Below are 23,512 nucleotides of genomic sequence, written 5' to 3' on the forward strand. Positions count from 1 at the left end.
TTGTTTGCATCTTAATCATAATCCAGTCATGTTTCCAAGTCAGGGGATACAAAAATAAAATATACAGACGGGACTGCCAAACACTTCCGCCTTTATCACGTGACACAGCATGTCATTCAGCAGCCGTGATCATAACGTTGTTTTTTTTGTTTTTTTTTGTTTACAAGCCAATGGCACAATATCGTTCAATCCACATAACATTTTTCACAACTGACTAAATAAACAATATATTAAAGCAAAATATGTATATACGTAAAACAATTTTAGAACTGAGATTTCCCCCCTCTTCCTCCCAAAAATGTTTTGATTGCATTGTCATGAAAAGAAAGTGACGTATTTATTTTCATTTTTTTAATTTATTTGGAAACAACAAGCTGTGACACTACAATGGCAATAAAATGTAACACAGACATTTACATTAACACATTTTAATTTAAAATGGACTAAAATCCAGCAACATCACTAAGGCATATTTGCATATGAACATAAAACAAGATGAAGAATAATGAAATACAGTATTATACATAATGTACATGCACCCCGCTCTCATTTGTAAAACAACAACAAAAATAGATGCAGCTGAGCAAAGGCCTCATCTCATGCACATGGCCACCAACCTCAAGATGGCGTCCCTGCAAAGTCATTTTTAAAAAGGTTAGACCAAAACTGCATCAAACAAAAACAATGTTCAAGATCACATTATAATGTGATAAATTTCAGGTTTTATCTGATTATAACGCTTGCTGGCAATTTGACAACTGTAAATTGACAAACCTCACAAACGGGATATAAGAAAGGCTGTACCTGCAAAAAAAAAAAAAAAAAAAATCAGCATCTTATGTCCAACACGATCTGTAAATGGGAGGTCAGCTGATATTTGAAAAGGAATGATAATAAACTCACCAGGTGAACGACAATACTTGCAGGATGACAAACAACAACGCAAGACCAAAGTTTTTCCACTGGAACAAAAAACATACAATTACTGGCAAGTTGACTTGAACTTTTTTTTTTTTTTTTTTTTTTTCTAAATTGACATATTGACCCAGTTTATAAGTCACTCACCCAGAAAGCGGCGCAGAGCGTCAATACTAGACAAGTCTGGAATAATAGTGTGAAAATTACATTTGCAAAAGTTATCAAACTAATTACTTTGCTAACAAAAAAATTTGGAGTATGTTTGGGGGGACATTTCAGGATAAACCGAAAACCATATTTTAATGAATTATTGTTGTGTTTATATCTGTGTGCATTATTATATAAATACTACTGATAAAGAGATGTTTTTTATTTTTTATTTTTTTTATATGCTCACAATCATGATGGCGGTGGCCAGCGCTCTGGTCTTGTCGCACATCCTCTTCAGCTGCTTCATGGGGCCCATCAGGAACATGGTGCTGCATGCCATAAACAATTATAGGAATACATTATATTTAGTGGACAGAAAAAGTCTACACACCCCTGTTCATGTGCTAGATTTTTTTATTTTTTTTTATCCATCCAACCTGTACAAATTAAAGAAGGAAAAAAATTAGCAAGGGGGAGTAAAAATAACATTACTTCAGTCCTCTATTTTCACTTAACCTCTGAAAGATTTTTTTTTTTTTTTTTTTGCAAAATTCAATTGAGTTGAACAGCTTATGGCCCACATTCAAAAAAGTTAAGAAATGATTAATATTGGCCTCATTTCTGATATTACGAAAGCCTGGGGTTTGAACAGGGGTGTGTAGACTTTTTATATCCACTTTATGAATATTTTACATAAATGATGACGACAAATATCACACACACACACTACACACTAACCTGCCCAGTGCACAAATGTTGCCAAAAGTGTAAAAGACGATGAAGAGGATGAGGCCGATCCTGGGGAGGAAAAGTAAACACACCCCCTGCAAACATACACACACAATGCAACTTTCATTTTAAAACAGCATATAAGTGGTGGGTGCAATTTGGTGGATTTCTGAAAATGATAGCAATTCAGACTCAGTAAGTTGTAATGTTTTGGGCTATTATGCTAAAAACATAAACAAATAACCACTCCACCTGCCCCAATGCCGCCATCCCCACTCATTCGACTAAAAATGTATTTCAATTAAAAAATTATAAAATTTACAAAACAATGGGTCACTAAATCAAAATTAAAACGACCTATGTACCAACGTCACATTAACTTCAGCAACATTCCTGAGAGCGAGACGAACCAGTAAAACGACAACAAGCATGCACTGTGCTTACTCCACAGTAGGCTAAACCAACAAAATTGGTTTGAATCGTTTCCGTGTGAGTCTTACAAGAATGGCGCACACTCCCCCGATCACAAAACAGGCGATGAATCCTTTCACGCGTGTCCCCCAGCCCAGCGTGGATGCCTCGTTCACAGCCTGCTCACCACAATCGAGTCAATTGACAATTAAATCAACATCTGAAAGATCAATAAATCTGCTTTTGCTTACCTCTAAAACAGTCCTATCATCTCGGCGCGATTCCTCGCCGCTTAAAACCGATTTGAGTTGATCCATATCCAAGACAGGAGTTTACTTCTTGGATTTTCTTTTTGAAATGCGGATAATTGTTTGGCAGTGTTTCCCCGTGCAGCTCAGTGTGACCTACCTGAGCGGCTGGATGACGTCACCGCCCGCACACCTGAGAGAGAGAGCGAGTCAGGGAAGAAGTCTCACTCTTGACGACAAAACCGTGACTGGACGTTGTCATGGCAACCACACAGAAGCATGACTCGGTGTTCGCAATTCAGGAAGGTACAAAGGCGTTTTTTCTCAAGCTCCCCCCCCCCCCCAAAAAGGGCACCTAATCTCCAAAATTATTTATACAATTGACAATAAAAAAACAAACAAAAAAACAAAGTTGAAATAAACAGCTAGAAGCCACTTTTTTGGTTAAGATGTGTTGACTATTTGCCAAACTGTTGCTTGTTGTGTACTGAGTTCTAAATTATCAACTGAAAAAAAAAAAATTAAAACAAAATAAAAACAAAATCAAAAGTCAAGACGCCATTGTACTCAATTCTTATTGACGTTATTGAGCTAACAGAATGTATTAGCAAGCACAACACCGCCACCTAGTGGCCTTTTACGAGTATTGCTGAAATTAGAAAGTATTAGGTCATGTGTAATGAAACAAAAATTAAAGTATAATAAAGCAAAACTACTCATCCTTTGAGGATGCCCGACAGACAGTAATGGAGAGGGAACAGGAAGATGCCCATAGTAATGGGAAAATAAAGCTTTATGAAATACTTGCGATATATATTTTACTCCTCTTGGTGGTGCTCTTGGTTTAAAAATAAAGGCTAGTAAACCAAGAGTAGCATGTAGAGGAGTCAAAAAGTATAATTGCTTCATTGAGCGTCCCCACTCATCTAAACACGACATTAACTTTTTCAGAATATGAATCAAGCAGCTTCCAAACATCACATGACCAAACCCAGAAAATAGGTGAGCCGTGATTGGCCGTAACCTTCGACTCTGTGATGTCATTTGCAATCGATCCTAAGGCTCTAGAGAAACAAATTTTACCATACTTCTTACCCACACCTGTGATATTTTTTATTTTTTATTTTTTATTTTTTTACAAACCTAAGCCCATTTAGACATAATATATATTTAATTAAGTGTTGTACAGTAAGCATAAAACCAAAAAGAGACTGCGGTAAAGTGCATGTCACCGTTAAATACATACTGTCATTATTCCTTAACACTTTTGTATGAACATAAATAGAAATGTGTTGTTTGTTCAAGACCAAATACAACATGAAAATACTCAAGTCTAATGACATAAAATAACAATATAAAATACAAACACTTTGGCAAAAGGTGGGCACCACCCCGCTAATACTCGCATTAGCAATATAGCTAGCTACTCTCGATGCTGTAGTAATGGACCCCTGAGAGTACAAGCTACGAAAGACAGTAAGAGCAGGTGGCCGTGATGGTTCTCCTCGCTCCTCAAACATCCAACCCTGATTTCAAACGAGTAGTAACACTAGAGTGGCAGGGGTCGGCGTCACACCGCCTCGTCCTCAGACTCGTGGTCCTTGTCGCTGCGCTTCAGCAGGCCCATTTCCACCGGGGGGGTCTTCTTTAGTCGCGAGCGAACGGCGCTAGGAATAGACGACAAAAAACATGTCAACTGTTGGAAGGAGGAGTTAGCGTTAGCGTCATTGGAACTGGAATAAATAAATATATGTATTCATGTAGAAATGACATCAAACTGAACGCACCTGCTCCCCATTCAGACCTGAGACTTTGTGAAATAAAAAATCATGTAACACCAATTGGGCTCCCTCACTTTTGTTTTTAGGAGCATGTTAGCATCATTTCAACATTTCTTTTTAAATTAACCGGCTAATTTTGTTCCGCCAAATATCGGAATCGGATTCATGGAATCCATATCGGTCGTCCGTATTTCTAAAACCTGACTGTCCCATTCCCTTCCGCACACGCAAGTGATGCCAGGTGTGCTCCTCACCAGCTGACCAAGCAGTAGAGCGCGCCCACGCCGAGCATGGCGAAGGCGAGGTGCCACGAGTAGCACATGGTGATGAACATCACGTTGTTGTGGTCCTTGGGGTCCCATTGGGCACCGCTAGGAGGGTACAGCACGTAGCCAATCTGAGACGCAAACCCAGGAGAGAAAAATCAGGTGGTTGCTTAGCGGCGAGGCGCGCCAGGCTTGCAATAAAGCCACCAAACAATGAAAATGACTATTTAAAACCATGGTATTTACTCGCAAATGATCAAGCTAACTAGCGTCCTCCGTTACAGGGTCTTTAATTATAGCATGCGAGTAGTCACCTGCCAAAACCAGCTACCCTGCAGCAGCGTGAGGGCGCAGCGCAGAAGCTCCAGTAGGATGTTGCCTCTGTGGAAAAGCTCCAGGAAGGCCACCACGGCCCCCCCGAAGACAGCGTAAAGCAGCAGCATGTGCAAGTGCACGTCTAGCATGGTCCGGCCGTGGAGGTGGAAGAGGAAGAGGAACCCTGCGAGAACAACAGTTCTTTTTTTTTTTTTTAGTTGCTACTGATGTTTGATTCCATTTGACCAATCAAGCGGAGCCTGGGCAGTCACATGACCACGCACAGACTATGAAAAATACAAGCTATGTTATCTGTCTGCCTAAAAAAAAGGTCCACATTTCAGCCTACAAGAACTCCATTTCTAAGTAAGTTGACGTTTTCAATGCCTGGTGAGACTTTTTTTTTCCCTGTTTCTTGTAAACAAAGAAAGTTAATTTAAGATATTTTCATATCATGTGACCTCACTAGTCTAAACATGACATTCTGAATAATTATACATTTGTGGAATATGAGTTAAGCAGCAAAATCCATCCGTTTTTAATCCATCTCAGGGGGCGGCCATTTTGTCACTTGCTGTCGACTGAAGATGACATCAATGTTGCTCAGGCAACGACCAATCACAGCTCACCTATTTTCTGAAGCTGAGCTGTGATTGGTTGTTACCTGAGCAACTGTGATGTCATTTTCACTCGCCAGCAAGTGGCAAAATGGCCGCCCCCTGAGATGGATAAAAATGGCTGGATTTGCTTCATACCTCATATTCCACTAACACAATATCAACCAGAATACCATATTTAGACTAATGGGGCTGCATAGAACATATTATTGTCAAACAATTAATAAATATTAAAATGGGTTGACTACCTCTTTAAAACTGAATTCTCATTAATTTATGTTATTTTACAATTATTTTAGGCAATACAGTATCTGAAGATGGATGTTCATATTTTAAATATATATTTTTTTATGTTGATACTCGAAAAAAACAAAAGAAGAAAAACAAAAAAAGAACACATCTAACTTTTTACTTATACTTGAGGCATGCTATTCAAAAGTCACAGTAAGTTACTTGAGTACAATTTTTGCAACCTGCAATACTTGAATAGTTGACTCTGCATTTCTTTCCATGTTATAGATATATTCATAATATATGTATATTTTTTCAATAACTAGACTATTACCAAACTTGAATACATTTTTTTAAACTCATTAGCTCCCAAAAACGTATAAATACGTCATATTTTAAATGTTTTAAGTGTCCCAAAGACGTATTTATACGTTTTTTTTGTTTTGTTTTGTTTTATGCCAGAGCATAGAGAAGGCTTTGATGCAGTCTCTCTACTGCAGAAAATGGTTGAGTGGCAGCAGAGTATAAGAGATCAACCAGGCCATGTTAAAACAAGCTGATTTCCCCACAGTTCTAAGCAGATTTGTGAAAAACGATGAAACTTAGCTATGTTCTATTGCTAATTGCTGCACAGCGGAAACAGATAGGAATATACTTTTTTTTCCCTGATAAAAGAAGAGACTCTAATCTCTCTTTTGATTTGTTCCATATTTGTATAGCAATAGAACATAATAAAATTTCGCAGGCCTTGAAAATCAGTCAAAATCCAGGAAAACACTTAAGTGAAAATGGTTGGGAGTGAATGAGTTAAATTGACCATTATATTTAAATTGTTCTTATGTAAATTGCGTAGACAGCCTCCTTTGCTTCAGTACTTCTTCATTATTTAAAATTACTCTTTTTATGTATTTTATATTCTTTGTTAAAGTGGAGGGAAACTAGCAAAGTTGCTCGTTGTGTTTTTACTGCGCAAACATCTTGAATGTCTGACCCTCATTAAAGAAGGCGATAGCCATCATCATCCTGTCGAGGGCGAGGGGCGCGGCCTCGGTGGCGTGTACTATCAGCGACACGCATCCCGCCAGGCCGAAGAAGAGATACATGGTGGCGTGTTGCCAGTTCATCAGGTCTTTCCATTGGTTCCCCGCAAAGTCGTACAGCCGGAGTCTCGGCCCGCCAGCCAAGAATTGCTCCGCTAGCATCCCTGGAGGACAAACAACGGCGGTCAAATCACACAACGGACATAGCGGGACGTAACCAGCTTGCCTCTCACCCACTAACGAGAAGAAGAGGAACAGCGAGCTTTCGACGAGCTCCAGGCGGCGCTGCATCGCTCTGCCGCTCAGCCGGGTGGAACCGATGCTCTTGTTTCGGCGGGTGGCGTGCCACAGCGAGTACTTGGCCGTCCACCAGACGCCGATCAGCAGGAAGAAGCTCCCGGGAAGAGCGTGGCCCTTGAAGCTCCCCATGACGCTATCCCTGGATTGAACATTCAAAAACATGGCTAAAATAATCACATAAAAAAAGTCAATTTTCCATATTCTGTATCTCCCCTTTAAAAACAGCTTCATTTAATGTTGCATCATGATTGAGAAGGAAAACGCCTGGCTGCAATTGAGTGGCACACAGTAATCATGAATGCCTCATTCGGAGCATTAAACCTGGCTTTTGAGATTCATTTTCTGACAACCTGCTTGATATGATTTCATAAATACTGCGGTGAGCACCATATTTAGAGGATGGCGATCAAACAGTCGGGTCACCTTTTGAAAGAGAGGACACTCAAACACGAGTAGATGTTTGTTCCTGAGCGCGGCCACTCCAGGATGAGCATAACAACACCGTCGCCATGGCAACCGTGCAGATCCAACAGAGGCGGGGGGTGTAGATTTAAAAAAAAAAAAAAAAGTATATTGTTTGAGATTTTTGGTTAATTGGGGAAAATGTAAATGGAACCAGCAGCATAAATAATAAATCACTAGAATTAATTTAATTAAGATTTTCTTTGTTTTTATATGGTCTCGCTATATAATGGATAGCCTCCTTATAAGTGTAATAGAAAATGGCTGAATGGTAGGATAAATTTCTTTAAATAAATGGCAACGCAACTCTTTACATGAAGACACCAAATAAATATCCTTTTTTTTTTCTCATACTGCCATTTTAGAGTTGTTGTTGTTGTTGTTTTTTAACATAAGTGAAGCAAGTGAACGCATCTTATCTTAATCAATAGTTAAACCTTTTTAATGTAAGGTAATTTGTGGAAAAATTATGATAAAAATGTGAATAAATGATAATCTTATGTAAAATTTTATGTATTACATAATGTGATTAAAACATGCAAGAATGTACCGTATGTCGCCATTTCTGTAGACGTTTTGTAAACAAATAAATAAATAAATAAATAAATAAATAAATAAATAAATAAATAAATTTATCACAAGTAAAAAGCTTAACCAGGAAGCAGTACGTTTTGGGGAAAAGTTTTATAGGATACAGCTTATTTAAAACAAGTAAGCATTAAGGATTTATTTAACGAGCAAAACATCCTAGTGGAAAAACCAAAAGGACGGAGTAGGAGGTCTTACCCAAAGCAGCTTTTTCTCTGGAGATTACAAAAAGAAAACGTTAATGAATTAAAAAATTAAAACATGTTGAATTTTTCCATCATTGGACTGAACTTCCCCATCGAAGTAAACAGCGACTTTCTTCTGAAAAATCCTCGTCGCCTCCGAACCGTTTCACAACATCTTTTTTCCACATTTTCCGTCTCAAGTGTTGTCATTGGTTCGCAGCTGTCAGCTGACGTCACCCTCACGAGCTCCGGTTGGCCGAAGCGCATGTCAATTTTGGATTTCCACGTGTGCACTTTCACTCAAAAAAAACCAGGAGAACCCGCAACTTTCCATACTGCCGAGTACAACCGAGCAGAGACGCGGCCCGCAGCACGTACACAGCAGCCGGTGGAATCCTTTGTCCACTTCGGCACCTCCCCTTAGCCGTTTCACTCCCAAACAAGGCATTATCAACTGATAGTCTACGTACGGAGCGTGACAGAATTTAGAAAAACGAGGGGTTACTGAAGGGGACACCTGTTTAGGAAACGAATGGGGGAAAGATATGAGACCAATCTTTAGGAATCAAATCGCGTTTATTTTCAAAAATGTCAATAAAGTTGTATATACAACATGAATACAGTACACATAAGCTATTATTTAAAAATAAATGGTTGTCGCTTCTGGACTGTGTTTGGAATCATTCACTTATCACTACTCCCTGTCTCAAATAGTAACTATATTTGCAATTTTTACACAACTGGGAAAATTCACCGTACAGAGCACTATACCACTATATTACTGCAGCTTACTGAGAATAGTTGGAAAACGCATTTGATGGCAAAGTCGCATAAACCAGAAGTCGCACAAACTGTTTAATTTGATACATTCTATTTAATTGCAATATTTCAATATGTTTTTATAAAGTCCAATATTATAGTGTTCTCTTTGTCTTATTAAATAACACACTACAATCAAAGTTATTGTTGTTGTTTTTTAACACCAATTAATTTCCATTCATTTCAAAGATGCAAAGATGATTTGCGAAAAACAATATCAACTTGTATCTCAAGGCACCACAGTAGTTGCTTGGCATCAAGATGCCAGCAGATGGCGCAAAAGCAACATTTTTATATTGGACATGGATTTAGCCTGAACAAACAGCAAATACATAGGTGAGTTTTTCCGTGAATAAAGGAAGATACAGCCCCAAAAACAACAACAACAACAACAACAACAAACAGTGACTTTGCAAATATGCAGTGATTCACTATATTATCTTTGTGAAGGCAGGGATTGGAGCACACGGGGACGGTGGAGTCGTGGAGTAAGTTAGCATGCGGGTGTGACAACATCTGGGAGACTGTTACGGGACTTTGAGACGGGATGAGGACCAGTAGAGAGGCTTGGGCATGGAAATCAGGACACGACATGTGGGACACGTTTGTTTCTTCCACAGCCACTGCTCCATGTACTGAAACACATTTTGAAAAAAAAAGAAAAAAGGATTGATTTGTTTTAATAGCGCAGGTATCAAACAACGTAGGAGCATACGTTTGTATAAACAGTTTACAATCAATTTCATTTTTTGACGGTCCTTTCTATAATCATGACACGATGAAAAACATTCCGTGTGGATGTCAGGCGAAAGTTTAGCGATGCCTGCGTAGCGATAGCTGCCGTCGGAACGTGTACTGCTGCTGTTGTTTCTCCGCAGCGATGGCGCCGACTTCGTCCGCCGACCTCCTCCTGTCGCTCAGGAGTCGCCTCGCCAGGCAGGCCGCCGGCGCCGCCGTCTCGCTGCCGCACGGCTCGGACCTGCGAGCGGCCTTCCCGTCCCAAAGCAGACTATGTGAATGTGATTGTTGCTTGGCGAGGGGAATCAAAGCAATGTTACGAAATCTTCAACTGAGGTTTTCAAACAAAGGTTAGGGGATAACAAAGTAAGATTTAACTCGGATTAGGGTAACAAATGAGCTTTTCAAATTAGATTGAAGACATTTCAAAGTAGGATTTCAAACAAGGATTTTAAATGAGCCAACTAAGAAAGTCTTTTTTTGCAATCTCCATCTTGAAATGAGTGTTTTTTTAAGGCTTTACCTCCTTGTGGAAGGTGTGTGCACAGTGCAGCTCTTGAAGGGCGCCGCCACTTTTGTACATGTTGTCATGACACAGCAAACACATCTTGGCATCGTCGTTCTGAAAAACAAAACTCATGAAGAAAAGCTGCCACCAGACCCAAATGGGAAACCGCAACCAAGACACGAAACTTGAAATTGAAACACTGACTTGAAGCCCTACTTTGAATCTCTAACCCAGTCTTGAAACCCTCATTTCAAAACGTAACCTTTTTTGAATCCCTAACCTTGCCTTGAACCCTTTCAAACCATAACTTTGTCTTGAAACACAAATTCGACCACCAATAACCACCATTGCTTTAAGCCACCTCTTCCTGTCAGAAGCTGCATCAAAGCCTTGTGTCTGCACTTGCATAAAAAAAAAAAAACAGACAAAAAAAAACGTGTAAACACGTTTTTGGGAGTGAATAACAAAGTATTAAAAACGTTTTTACACGTTTTTGGGCTTCAATTAGTTAATCCAGACTTGAAACTCTGGCTTCCAACTCCCAACGAAAACCATTGTTCGACATCCTAACCCAGATTTAAAACCCTAGTTTGAAACCCTAACCCTGCCCACAAACCCTATTTTGAAACTCTAACTAGTAACTACGGCTTGAAACCCCCAATTTGAAAACGGAATCCTGACTTCAATGTCTTCAAGGTTTCAAACCACAGTTAGTGGTTCAAAGTAAGGTTTCAAATTAGGGTATGGTAATGACCAAATAAGGTCTAAGGTTTAAGGTTTCAAAGAGATCTTTCAAAATCTGAAGTCCGGCTCACCAGGGACAGGCTGCAATTATCTTGAAGACAAAGTCTCTTTTGGAAGGATTCGGTCAGCTCCGGGATGGTGCCGATGCGGTTCTCGGCAACGGCCGACTTGGATCGTGCGTTATCGTCCGAGGACGCCCGCCGAGTCCTCTGGTGAGGTCGGACCTCCCCCTTCTCCTCCCGGATCTTGGCGTGGCTCGGTGCGGGCGCCATGGCGGACGCGTGCAGGCGGTTCAGCTTCATGGCGTCGAGCTGGGACTGTGAAGAAGGATAATTGTTTTATCTACCGGCCTTATTTTGAGTCAAATATTGATTGATTGATGCGCTGCGGCTGGTTTTCTGTGTTGAGCGACCACCTGTTCATTTCAGCGAGGTGTCCATGTCGTTAATGCCAAAACACATGATTGGAAATGAATCAACTTTAAGGTATAAATATTGTGCAGTAGTAAAGTAGATGGGCCAGCTTTAGTCAATTCAACCTCAAACCCTTCTATGTCATTTGACAATGGCGGAGCGGGAGAGAAAACAAAATAAAGGACTTGAATGATGATTTTAGCCTTCGCTAAAACTACTATCGTAGTTTGACTATGTGAAGTATATGCCGAAAATAAGATGTACAAGAGTTAAATTGCTTGAAAGGGAAACAATACTGGCTGTAATTTTTAGTTAAATGTGTAAATTACCTTTTGTCAACAAAAAGGATAGCAAGTGTAGCGTTGATGCTAGCTAGCAGCTAGGCTAGCCATTGTGTTTTTGCTAAATTACTCAAAGAAAATCCAACCAAACATTTTACACATAACTGTGAGAAATGTTTACTGTACTGCCAGATATACCCCCAAACTTTTTTTTTTTTTTTACTAAAAATATAAATTAATGAGGGGGATAAATACTGCAGATTTATATAGCTGTACAGATAAACTTTATCCAGAAGATTTATGTAGCTGTACAGAGAAGCTTGGATGGTGTAGAAATGACGTCTAAAGGAACATGCATCCTGCTTCCATCATATAGTTTGCGGAAGCCATTTTCTCAAAGAAATTATACAATTTTTGGTTGCGTGTTTCAGTAATTTAGCAAAACATAATGGCTAGCCTCCTGGATTGGCTGGCAACCAGTTCAGGGTGTAACCCGCCTACTGCCCGAAGCCAGCTGGGATAGGCTCCAGCACCTCTGCGACCTTAGTAAGGAAAAGCGGTTAGAAAATGGATGGATGGATAATGGCTAGCCTGCTTGCTAGCATCAGCTCGACTTTAGACAGTTTTAATGCCACCCAGTGTTCGCTCAACTATAGAAAAAAAAGTGCTTTCTAGACTACATATCAAATGTCAGTCAATGCAAAACATAGCTGTGGGCCAAGCTAGGCATTCACATGACCTAAAATTGTGGGATGATGAATCCACATATGCAATATCTACCAGCAGTAGCCTACAGCACGCTATCAATTCCAGTATCAAAATAGCACCTCTGTACCAATAATCTGAGAAAAGTCAATATATTAGCCAGTCTACTAAATATCATGTTAACTATGTCTGTCACAAGCTTGAGGGTTTAAAAGAGACACTTGCGTAATATTTGCCATCATAGCTTTCAATGTGAGAAGCTTTGTTGTGGCTAAATGGAGCGAATCCAAAGTAAGAATGGAAGCACCGATCATCTAAACAACAGCAAAAATCTGATTTTAACTTCTTAATGAGAGGCAATGTAGATAAATAGATCTTACAATTTACATTTGTTTTGGTTTTCAAACGAGATGGAGAGGTCAAAGCAAGGTCTCAGGGTTTCAAAGTGTGGTTTCTTGTTACGACTTTCAAATGTCTATAAGGTATCAAATTAGGGTTTAAATTTAGGTTAGCGTTTCAAACTATAGGGTTCAATTTTCAAAGTAAGGTTTCAAGGCAGGGTTAAAGGGTTCACAGCAATAAAGCAACGTGTCTTTCTTACTACGGTGGGAAGCGATGCCCGTCTATCGACTCTTGTCTGGGCGGGCCTCCGAAAACTTCGCTTCCTTTCACGCGAGTGTCCGCCGCCGCCGCCGCCGCCTCCGCCGCATCCTTCAGCTCCGTGTCCCCAGTAGCTGCTCATCCACTTGGTGAAGTTGCCATCATCGTCCTCGTCGTCCATGATGATGGCGGGCAGCAGCCTCAGCGACATGACGGCACACAACAACGGGATGCTGTGACTGACTGACTGACTGAACGACCGAGTGACTGCCTGACTATTCCCAGGCCATCCTGAAATAACCCGTCGCAATCCCTTTTTAATCTATTTAACGTGGCTGGAGGAGAGTTTTCACTCTGGAGAGACTGCAGGATGGGAGTGTTTGTTTTCCGAACCCTTTCCTTTCCATTCCAGTCAACAAGACCCCCCAGGGCACCTCCGCACTGTGCCCATACTTTCCATGAGTGCATCAAACATGTCAATAATTATGGAGTGCTTCGTGGTCCTGGTATGTAGGACAACAAAACATCAGCTCTGTGTGTGTGTGTGTATTCATGTGTTGCAAAATGCCATCAATTTTTCATTTCATCCTGATTTTTATCTAAACCTAAAGAATTCTTGGGGGAAACAAATGAAGTGAAACTTCCAATAAACATTTTCCATGAAAAATGGGTTGGCACTTGGGGTGTATCGATATATCGATATCGTGATAAATCGTGATACTTTGTCTCCCGAGTCCTCAGAACTGGGAGGCGGACATGCTAACCGGTCATCCACCGTGCCGCCCACAAAACTTGCAGTAGTTGTGAAATTCTTCATTTGTGTCTGCATGACTATTACACTGCCCCCGGTGGCCAAGTACTGCACACCAGAAGGAGTAACCCAATGAGCATTGTAATGAGGCAAAAAAAAGAAACAAAAGTGCTTTATTTGTCTTCTTTACGCTAGAATTTAAAGTATTTTAGCGTAATCATGACTAAAAATGTGACAATTTAAAATATTAGAGTGCTCATCATGTGCTGTATATTTCCACCAGGCCTGATTAAACGACGCATGTGATTCTTTGCCAATCCACAAAATGCAGCAGGCTCACTTCAATCCAAAAGAGCATCTGTATTTTTTGGTTTATAGGTTAACATTATGCTTGCGTGTGCGTTCGAAGAATCTTTGCCAACTACACTCTGTCCCATTTGGGAGCCGAGCCGAGCCGAGTCTGGACGCCACTCGATGTTTTTTAGCCCACGGCCATTTGTCCTCGCCCTGTGACCGACGCTCGCCACTCGTCAAAGTCAGTCAGTTCAAAATACTGTATGTGGAATGAAGAGGTGAAGAGCTAAAATTCATGAAACAATATTTAGGAGACCTGGAAGGAAAAAACAACCAAATGCAACAAAAGCGAGCTGCGATGACTTGAATTGACTACAACAGTGCTTCAAGTGACGTCATCATTATCTAAACCTCTCAATCAAGAATAGTTGTTGCATGCAGTTGATCCTCATTAAAAGCTTAAATTAATGATGTGCTTTTGATGCTATTATTTACAATAGTTTTATCATTCATATTTACCTCTCTTGTTTTTGTGCAAAATATTTTTTTTTATTCTTCACAAAACACACTCTCTTATTCTTAAAAGAATCAATCGGATACTGTATTTGAAAGGCCCCCACATCAATATGGCCGCTAAATTGCCACACGTGACCAGACACTATAACCTTGCGTGTTTGGACTTGGCATACAGCATTTATCTTGCATGTTAGGGATCTTTTCACCATGACATCACACGCACTTCCAGGGCAAAAATGCAGATTGCACCTTTAGTAAACAAAGCCTTCCATGTCATTTGACCAATATAGAGTGATTGACAAAACAGTTTAGCTCAGCGGTAGTCAATCACTTTATACCACCCACAAGTACCTTGTTGCCCACTCTATTGTTGACAAACATTACGAAAAGGACCATATACGAAGTTATATCTGGTTAAAGATAAAATTGCTGCCTGTGTAAACTATGCCAAGCTATTCCGTTACACAATCGTGTTTGTCTGAATCCTGCAAAGAATCTTTTATCCCATGTGGAGTCTCTGGAAGAAACATCAGATTACCCTAATCTTCTTTTTGGGATTAAATGTCTCATAACACGCAAGATAAACAAGACCGGATTATGGTTTCAAATGGGGGTGTCAAGTCAAGGTAAGGGTTTTCGAAATTGAGTTCAAGTTTAGATTAGGATTTCAAAGGAGGGTTTCAGGTTTCAATTACCATTTTATGTCAGTATGAAATCATGGTAAGGGTCTCAATTTTGTGCTTCAATTTAGCGTAAGTGTGAATAAGCACATCATTATTTGCTGCAATTTATTGTTACACGCACACCAGATATTCATGCATATTTAACCACTATAAGCTTAGTACCGCCTTTTAACCTTTGTGAATAAAAATGCATAACGAGGAAGTGGGAGGCAGGAAGTCCTTTCTGCAGAAAGACAAACTTGGGTGTGGTCCTGGTGAAACACTGCGAATTTTGGATTTGGAATTTTAAAGCGAACAAATAAGATTATTCGACTTTTTGACCCGCTCATAATGAGAATAGGCTAACTCCATTTTCATAATTTTAAAAGTACATAATACAAATATTATATTGACTAATTGAGCCACTGAAAACTACAATGGACTCAGTCCTTTTTTGCCATTTTAATTATAATTTTTTAAGACGTTTTTCAACTGAATATTGGTTGACATGATAAATAAATTAGCTAAGTCAGGTCAACAATTTTTTTCCAATTTAAGACTATTGTTTTCCATTCGTACTTTTTCTCTACGCAATCAAGTTCTCAAGAAATACCTGGAAAACATTGTGGCTAAATTCTTGTCTGTTATTTAGCAAAATGTGTCCACACGATGACGTCAATTTAGGAAGATTTCGTAGAAAAAAAAGTGACGCACAACCATTAAGGCATTTTTATAAGTTTTTTTTTTTCCCCCTTAAAATTATAACTTGGGAAATTGTTTTCCTTTAATTTTATGACCATGGAGGACTTCTTATAACATTCTGAAGTTAGTCACAAAAAAAAAAAAAAACATGGGTGTGGTCCTTGATTCCTGTCTCATGGAGGTGCATGATTTTGACTTAATTGAGGATTATTTTAGAATAATCCTTCCAGTTATAGTTAGTATTTCAAAGTCAGTGTTAAGGTTTCAAATTAGGATTTCTCGTCATGTTTAGGATATCAAAGTAAGTCATTGTTCGGGTTTTTGAAAGTCAGGTTTAAAGTTTGAGATTAGAGTTTCAAGCAAGTGTTGGAGTTTAATATCAGCGTTTCAAGATTTGTCCTGATTAAACGCCAAACTTTAGAAAATGTCGAAATGGCCTGAAATGCGAGGTAGCAAATTTGGACTACAAATTGCACTACTAAAAACCACATCTCCCGTCAGCCCGTATCCCATGATTCCTCACGTTGTGCGCAGCACGCGAAGAAGAACACGACTGGCGCAGAGCTGCTAACTAGCTAGCTCGCTAGCCGAACCTGGGTTCCTCATCATGGCTGCCTCCAAGCCAGTCGAGCCGCAGTCCGGCACCGGCCTCCCTCGTTGGCAGCTGGCTCTGCTGGTCGGCGCGCCCATCGTGCTCGGGGTGGGAGCCGTGTACCTGTGGAACCGCAGCAGGGCGAAGGGACGGCCGGGGAAAGGCAGCGGCGAGCGGATAACACCTGAAGGCAGCGCCAGTCCGGAGCAGGGCCAAGACAGCTCCGCGCGAGCCAACCAGGGGCTGGAGAACATGGTACCGCTCGGCGCATTAACTCGGCAGCCGTTTTCATTTAGCACCACCGCGAGGGTTGAAGCGCGCCTTGTGGGCGGCTTATCAGCCGGCAGCGGGTGTGTCATTGCCGCGGCCGTGACGCGGACCCAAGGGCACCTGCCGGTGACACCTACCCCCACCGGCTAGGGAGGCCACGCGTATTCGGTCTCACCTACTCGATTAAAACCAATGGCAATTTGAATGAGCTAATGTGCTAATGCTACGAGCTAATTAACAACCTACTAACTTGCCTGGCTGCTAATTAGTAGCGATGCTAACCACGGGGTGTCGTTAGAGCAAATTTTTGCAACCAAAAATATATTTAAGATAAAATATGATTATTAAGAATTATAATTTATGTGTAATAAAATGTGAAGTTTAGTGTTAGTGACACTTAGTAGCTTAAGATTTATTATCCAATTCCTGTTGTTTACTAGTATTGTTTAATGATTAAACAAAACCAAACAAGCAATATCACACGTTCACCAATGTTCTTAAAAGTGAAAGCTACTTCTTCTTGGTTACTGATTAATGCGAAGGGCAACTAGTTTGATAATCACTTCTAACTGCTTCAGGTTTAACTAAATGTCAATTTCAGGTTTTTCTTTGAATGGCTGCAAATAACCATACTTTTCATAATAGATTTAGAACAGACTGTTAATGTTTCCATAAATTTATTCTTGATGTAGTGACTTGTTTGTTAGAAAGTAGGCAAAAATGTTGATCACTGTTTTCCAAAGTAAAAGCAGACATTTGTAAATTTATCAATGGATTGTTTCACCTCTAATGTTATTGTTGGTTTCATACTAACTATGTAAATCCACGTTGAGTAATTTGAAAAGAATTACACAAATAAAAAACTGTAACGTCTGGATTGTGTCAGCTTTTTGAGTTAATACATTAACAATGTTCTCTGCATGAGTTAATTTCCGTTTGTCATTCCCGCGTTTCTCCGCTTTAGAGTCCTTTGGATCGGGCCCAGGCAGCGAAGAACAAAGGTAACAAATACTTCAAGGCGGCCAAGTACGAAAATGCCATCCAGTGTTACACCGAGGCCATCGCGCTCTGCCCCGCCGAGCAGAAAAGCGACCTGTCAACGTTCTACCAGAACCGAGCGGCGGCCTATGAGCAGCAGGTTAGCACCGCGCTCAACTGAGCGAGCAAGATGCGCTTTTAGTCCGTCTCTGCTGCAATGTGGCGACCGCTCTTGATAGTGCTTTCTTAAAATATGAGTATACACATTTGTACCTTGTATACTTCTGTTGGTGACACCATGGAAAAAGGCGTATCTCATGAGCGGTGGTTTGCTTTTACCACAGATGAAATGGTCCGAGGTGGTGCAGGACTGCTCGCAGGCGGTGAAACTCAACCCTCGATATGTCAAGGCTCTCTTCAGGAGAGCCAAAGCTCTGGAGAAGCTGGACAACAAAAAGGAATGTCTGGAAGGTGAGGAGAACTGGCCACATTTTGCACTACATTGCAGGGGCATCGTTCGGGCCCGCACTATTTTCCACATATTTTTTTTTTTAATATTCCTTATGTACATTTCAGCCATGCAAACATTTCCAGATGAAGACATGATTTTAAAAATACTTCTAGAGTTGCGTGTCTTCGCACTGTGCTGTATTTATGCCTGGAAGCACTTAGGTCTACTGGAAGATGTGAAACATAATTAACTCAACTCAAGTTTACTTATATAGCGCTTTCAAACAGCCTGAACTGTCACAAAGCGCTTTACAGAACACAAAAAACATAACACAAAACATTAACGCCAATACAATCCAATCACAACAAATCAACATTCTTCCATCCCTACATACGCTTTGATGTTTGAAGCAGTTTTTAGATGAAAGAGGACAGAATCAGTCTCCTTTCAGCAGTTGATCAGAGACGGGATCTCGGCATGCATGACATCACACACGTTTGCTTATAAGCTAGCTCATAAACGAGCAGTCGCTGAGAAAACAATTGACTGTTTTGTATATGTTGCTGCTCTTTATATGTGATAAAGTAGCATTGGTTTGTAAGTTTGTCATTACGTAACATCGATGGTATTGGTCATTTCCATTAAGATAGCAGACTGGTTGGACTTGTAACTGTATATATTGGTTTAACATTTGGTTGTTTAAATATACGCTATTTGCTTTTTGTTTGTCACTCTTACAATAAAATTCAGTGGGGGTAACAAACATATTGAAGCAAGCACATTTTGCCTTGTATTTGTAGAACACTTGCAAGCAAGTCTTTTTCCTTTATTTTTTTTCAGTAAGGTGTGATCCCATTTCGTAATGGCTTAAACACCTTTAAACTTGTTAAAACGTACTTTTTCTTTTAATGTGTGAGAGGGTAAAACGGCAAAAGGCTTTGTGACAATGAAGCAGGGGTTCACTCACCGTGTGTACGATGGAAGATGGCGTGACATTGATGGTTGTTATGTGGCATTACTTCCATCAGATGTCACCGCTGTGTGTATCCTGGAGGCCTTCCAGAACCAGCAGAGCATGCTGCTGGCAGACAAGGTGCTCAAGCAGCTGGGGAAGGAGAAGGCCAAAGATAAATACAAGGCATGTACTTGTCCGCATTTCATTGAAATTCCTTGTATGACGTTAACTTCCAAATTGTTCTCATTTCAAAACATGGAACACGTAAAATGAATTAATTAGCGCCATGCTCAAATTGTTGCCATCATAGAACATTTTTAATGGTGCAGGCCAACCAGAAAAATGTCACGTGAACAGGGAAAAATACTGCCAACTAGTGGCTGGAAATATGCGTCTGCGTAGTCAAAAGTGCAAGTAATTAACCATTTTCTTTTCTGTTCTAGAACCGTGAGCCGATGATGCCTTCTCCCCAATTCATCAAGTCCTACTTCGGTTCCTTCACCGACGACATCATCTCGCAGCCGCTGCAGAAGGGCGAGAAGAAGGACGAAGATAAGGACAAGGAGGGCGAGGCCTCCGAGGTCACGGCGAGGTACGAGAGATGATGATTTTGCGGGGATGGCAACAGCTTCAGCGAGCTTGCTAATTGGTTCTTGGTATGTGCTCCCATTCAGCTCGGGCTACCTGAAGGCCAAGCACTTCATGGATGAGGAGAACTACGACAAGATCATCAGCGAGTGCACCAAGGAGGTGGAGTTGGAGGGCCGCTACATGGCCGAGGCGCTGCTGCTGCGCGCCACCTTCTACCTGCTGATCGGCAACGCCACCGCCGCTCAGCCCGACTTGGACCGCGTCATCAACATGCAGGAGGCCAATGTCAAGGTGCGTCTGAATGATGGCATTGGCTGTTAGCATTGGACTATAGCACCCCCTACTGTCTTGGAGGCAGCATGTCATGTATTATTTTTTTATAGATTACAATTTGAATAATTATTTTTTTAATTTACACTAAATATACTATTATTATTATTATTATTATTATTATAAAATATAATATTTTTATATATTTACATGTATTAACTCATTCACTCCCAGGCATTTTCACTGAACCAACCTCCTTCGCTACCGGCTGTTTTACTGGATTTTGACTGATTTTGCAAGGCCCATTGAATATTGTGTTGTATTACTATAAAAACATGGAACCTACCAAAAGAAAGATTAGAGTATCTTCTTTCATCAGGAAAAAAAGGTATATTTGTATATGTTTCTGTTTTGCAGCAATTTGTATTAGAATATAGCTAAATTTCATAGTTATTTAAAATTCCTGATGAAAACTGGCAAAAAGAGCTTGTTGCAAAATGGCCCTGGTTGATCTCTTATACTCTGCTGCCACCTGTTGGCCGTTTTTTTTTTTTTTTTTGCCGTTGCTTCAGGTCAGAAGCCTCATAAAGGCCTTCTGTATGCTCTAGCATAAAAAACAAAACGTATAAATACGTTTTTGGGAGTGAAGAACAGTATTAAAAAACGGATTTATACGTTTTTGGGTTTGAATGAGTTAAATGATCAATCAATCAATCAACTTTATTTATATAGCACTTAAATCATCTAAAAATTTTGTCACATCTATTTTGTTCTCGTGCGCAGCTGCGAGCCAACGCTCTGATCAAGCGCGGGAGCATGTACATGCAGCAGCAGCAGCCCATGCTTTCCACGCAGGACTTCAACATGGCGGCGGAAATCGACACGCGCAACCCCGACGTGTACCACCACAGGGGGCAGGTACGAGTCGGGTGGAGCAAGTGTTACGGGAAGCCTGCTCAGCATCTATTGCATATCGTGGAATGACTGATTTTTCCACTTTTAGTGCCGCTTTTGGATTACTTGTTCGATATATGACACTTTTCATCTTCTCCTCACGAGTTTAAAAAATAAATAAATAAAATATCAGCGCACTACTGTAGTAGAACGAAAGCTCTTCCAGGAGTGATATTTGAGTGACTTGTGGCTATTTCCACTTAGCTGAAGATCCTGCTGGACCAGGTGGACGAAGCCGTGGGCGATTTTGATGAGTGCATCCTGCTCAGGCCCGACTCTGCTCTCGCCCAGGCGCAGAAATGCTTCGCTCTGGTGAGTGTTTTTCTTTTTTTTTTTTTTCTTTTTTTTTAAATGACCACGTGTTTGGATGAACGGCTTTGTATGAAAAGATACTCGCGTGTCCTCCAGTACAGACAGGCGTACACCGGCAACAACCCATCACAAGTCCAGATAGCCATGGATGGCTTCGAGGACGTGATCAGAAGGTTCCCCAAGTGTGCTGAGGGCTATGCACTGTATGCTCAGGTAGGAAATCCGCTTTATTCTCAAAGCGGAATCAAAATGTGAACATTTTCATGGTTCCTTCGTAGGCTTTGACCGATCAGCAGCAGTTTGGAAAAGCGGACGAGATGTATGATAAGTGTATTGAATTGGAACCAGACAACGCCACTACATATGTCCACAAAGGGTAAGGCTGACATCATTGAGGATTTATACGTCTGTTAGGTCATGAGAACCAATCATCCGATTTATTGGTGCCAATATTTGGCATTTTGACAAATATCAGCATCTGCCTTTTTTATAAAGCTGAAGGCCGATTTAAAGATGGTATCTCACTGAGCAGTGAGCCATTTCTGCAACCGTTCTTTGCAGTTAAGAGGCTGCAAAAAAAAAAAAAAAAAAAACGTATAAATACGCCTTTGGGACACTTAACATTTTTTATAAACGTATTTATACGTTTTTGGGAGCAAATGAGTTAACCAACTGTCAATCATATAGACGAGGGGAAAAAAACAACATATTGGTCTATCACTACTAAATAAACCCTTCCACATCACTTGACTAAAACAGTGATTGTCACAATCCCTATTTTGTACAGATTATTACAACTCCAGTGGAAGCAAGACCTGGACTTGGGTCTGGACCTCATCAGCAAGGCCATCGAGATTGACAACAAATGTGACTTTGCCTATGAAACAATGGGAACAATCGAAGTTCAGAGGTGAGTGGACCCAACTGACGATGACGGATGTTTTTCCAGCGTCGTGATGTGAAACGACTTCTTTTCAGGGGCAATCTGGACAAAGCGATAGAGATGTTCAACAAGGCCATCAACCTGGCCAAGTCGGAGATGGAGATGGCGCACTTGTACTCGCTGTGCGACGCGGCGTACGCCCAGACGGAGGTCGCCAGGAAGTACGGCCTCAAGCCTCCGACGTTGTAACTTCCGAGGAAATCGGAAGGGTGCGCCATTCTTCAACCGTAACTGTGTTAAACTTTGCATCAGTTTGTTTAAGCGAGGGCGGGGTAAAGTGCTGCATTGTAATGTAAAAAAGATAAAGAGCCCTCCTGGAAGTATATAGAGCATCGTGTTTACGTTGTATTTGAAAAAGGGTCTGGAATGCTTAAGGGGTTTGTTTGTTTGTTTGTTTTCCTTTTGAACATGTCACACAGCAATGGTGTTATACACTTGTCCAAATGACAATTACAACGTCAAAAAAAGTGGACATGTGAATGGTCATCTGAGTCGACAGAAAATACTGTGAGAGCTAGTTCAACTATCAAAGCATTTTATGTACCGACATCTGTTCCAAATTGAAGTTTAAAACCATATAGCCAAATGTGTAATGCCTGTTTGTAATTCGTGGATTAAGGGTCTGTATGTGGAGGTTGATTCGGAAGCAGGAATTTTTTTTTTTTTTTTTTTTAACATTGAGTTGCGTGTTTTTCCTTTTCTACATTTTGTGCAGCATGTTCACTTTATAATGTAAATGCAATGCCTGCGCTGTTTGAACACTAGGAGAATCTTCACTATCAGACTAACCCAAACGGCTCCATTTTATAGCTAACACAATTTCAGTTGTACATTTGTTACTTTTTTTGTGACAAGAAAATTGGTTTTTATTTCATTATTCACTTGTGGGTGGTTCTTTTAAACTCATTACCTGAGCCTTTTTTTTTTTTCTTTTTCATTGTTTCTTATTTTAAAGACGGGCACGAATTTCTTTTAGGAATTGAAGACAACTTTTTGAGACGGCCACTTTTGATTTTGACTGACAAATTCTACTGACATTCTTCATTGATATGTATGGTGACCAAAGTTAAATACAATTTGAATCCTAATAAAGTTATGATTCCTGGAAAGACCAAGGCATTGGTGTACTTGCCATTTGTTATTAAGACGGTGTTGCATTAATATTTAAGATTCAATTTAATATACATAGTGGGATTTACTTCACTGTACAGTATTTCAGTGG

The 23,512-nt window shown here is 40.4% G+C and overlaps 4 protein-coding genes across 6 annotated transcripts; 1 reads left to right on the forward strand and 3 right to left on the reverse strand.

Moving 5' to 3' along the window:
• Positions 1–336: 336 nt before the first annotated feature.
• sft2d2a (SFT2 domain containing 2a) lies at positions 337–2,702 on the reverse strand. 2 transcript variants are annotated; one of them, XM_077534207.1, is made up of 8 exons: positions 2,460–2,693; positions 2,298–2,387; positions 1,807–1,892; positions 1,316–1,397; positions 1,066–1,101; positions 904–962; positions 775–804; positions 337–632 (listed from the first exon to the last, which is right to left on the reverse strand). In XM_077534207.1, exons 1-8 carry the CDS (start codon positions 2,523–2,525, stop codon positions 593–595), a joined length of 489 nt encoding a protein of 162 aa, XP_077390333.1. In that variant the 5' UTR covers positions 2,526–2,693; the 3' UTR covers positions 337–592. The 2 variants fall into 2 exon arrangements, with proteins under 2 accessions (XP_077390333.1, XP_077390335.1); XM_077534209.1 differs by lacking the exon at positions 2,298–2,387 and having other exon boundaries at positions 2,460–2,702.
• A 906-nt stretch (positions 2,703–3,608) lies between these two features.
• Positions 3,609–8,630, reverse strand: tmem45a (transmembrane protein 45a). Its single transcript, XM_077534328.1, has 6 exons — positions 8,255–8,630; positions 6,940–7,145; positions 6,658–6,870; positions 4,818–5,002; positions 4,492–4,634; positions 3,609–4,123 (listed from the first exon to the last, which is right to left on the reverse strand). The coding sequence occupies exons 2-6, from the start codon at positions 7,133–7,135 to the stop codon at positions 4,027–4,029; spliced, it is 834 nt and encodes a 277-aa protein (XP_077390454.1). The 5' UTR covers positions 7,136–7,145; positions 8,255–8,630; the 3' UTR covers positions 3,609–4,026.
• Positions 8,631–8,798: 168 nt separating this feature from the next.
• lnp1 (leukemia NUP98 fusion partner 1) lies at positions 8,799–17,086 on the reverse strand. Of its 2 annotated transcripts, none has more exons than XM_077535493.1 (4): positions 13,051–17,086; positions 11,122–11,367; positions 10,322–10,420; positions 8,799–10,050 (listed from the first exon to the last, which is right to left on the reverse strand). In XM_077535493.1, exons 1-4 carry the CDS (start codon positions 13,258–13,260, stop codon positions 9,874–9,876), a joined length of 732 nt encoding a protein of 243 aa, XP_077391619.1. In that variant the 5' UTR covers positions 13,261–17,086; the 3' UTR covers positions 8,799–9,873. The 2 variants fall into 2 exon arrangements, with proteins under 2 accessions (XP_077391619.1, XP_077391620.1); XM_077535494.1 differs by having other exon boundaries at positions 8,799–9,695; positions 13,051–17,017.
• On the forward strand, positions 16,485–23,405 carry tomm70a (translocase of outer mitochondrial membrane 70 homolog A (S. cerevisiae)). The gene is made up of 12 exons (XM_077535489.1): positions 16,485–16,821; positions 17,801–17,974; positions 18,159–18,285; positions 19,294–19,403; positions 19,664–19,812; positions 19,895–20,102; positions 20,865–20,999; positions 21,240–21,347; positions 21,444–21,560; positions 21,626–21,723; positions 22,135–22,257; positions 22,326–23,405. Exons 1-12 carry the CDS (start codon positions 16,582–16,584, stop codon positions 22,477–22,479), a joined length of 1,743 nt encoding a protein of 580 aa, XP_077391615.1. The 5' UTR covers positions 16,485–16,581; the 3' UTR covers positions 22,480–23,405.
• Positions 23,406–23,512: the final 107 nt, after the last annotated feature.

The sequence above is a fragment of the Festucalex cinctus genome, chromosome 10, assembly GCF_051991245.1.
Source record: "Festucalex cinctus isolate MCC-2025b chromosome 10, RoL_Fcin_1.0, whole genome shotgun sequence".
In the NCBI taxonomy this organism is placed as follows: domain Eukaryota; kingdom Metazoa; phylum Chordata; class Actinopteri; order Syngnathiformes; family Syngnathidae; genus Festucalex; species Festucalex cinctus.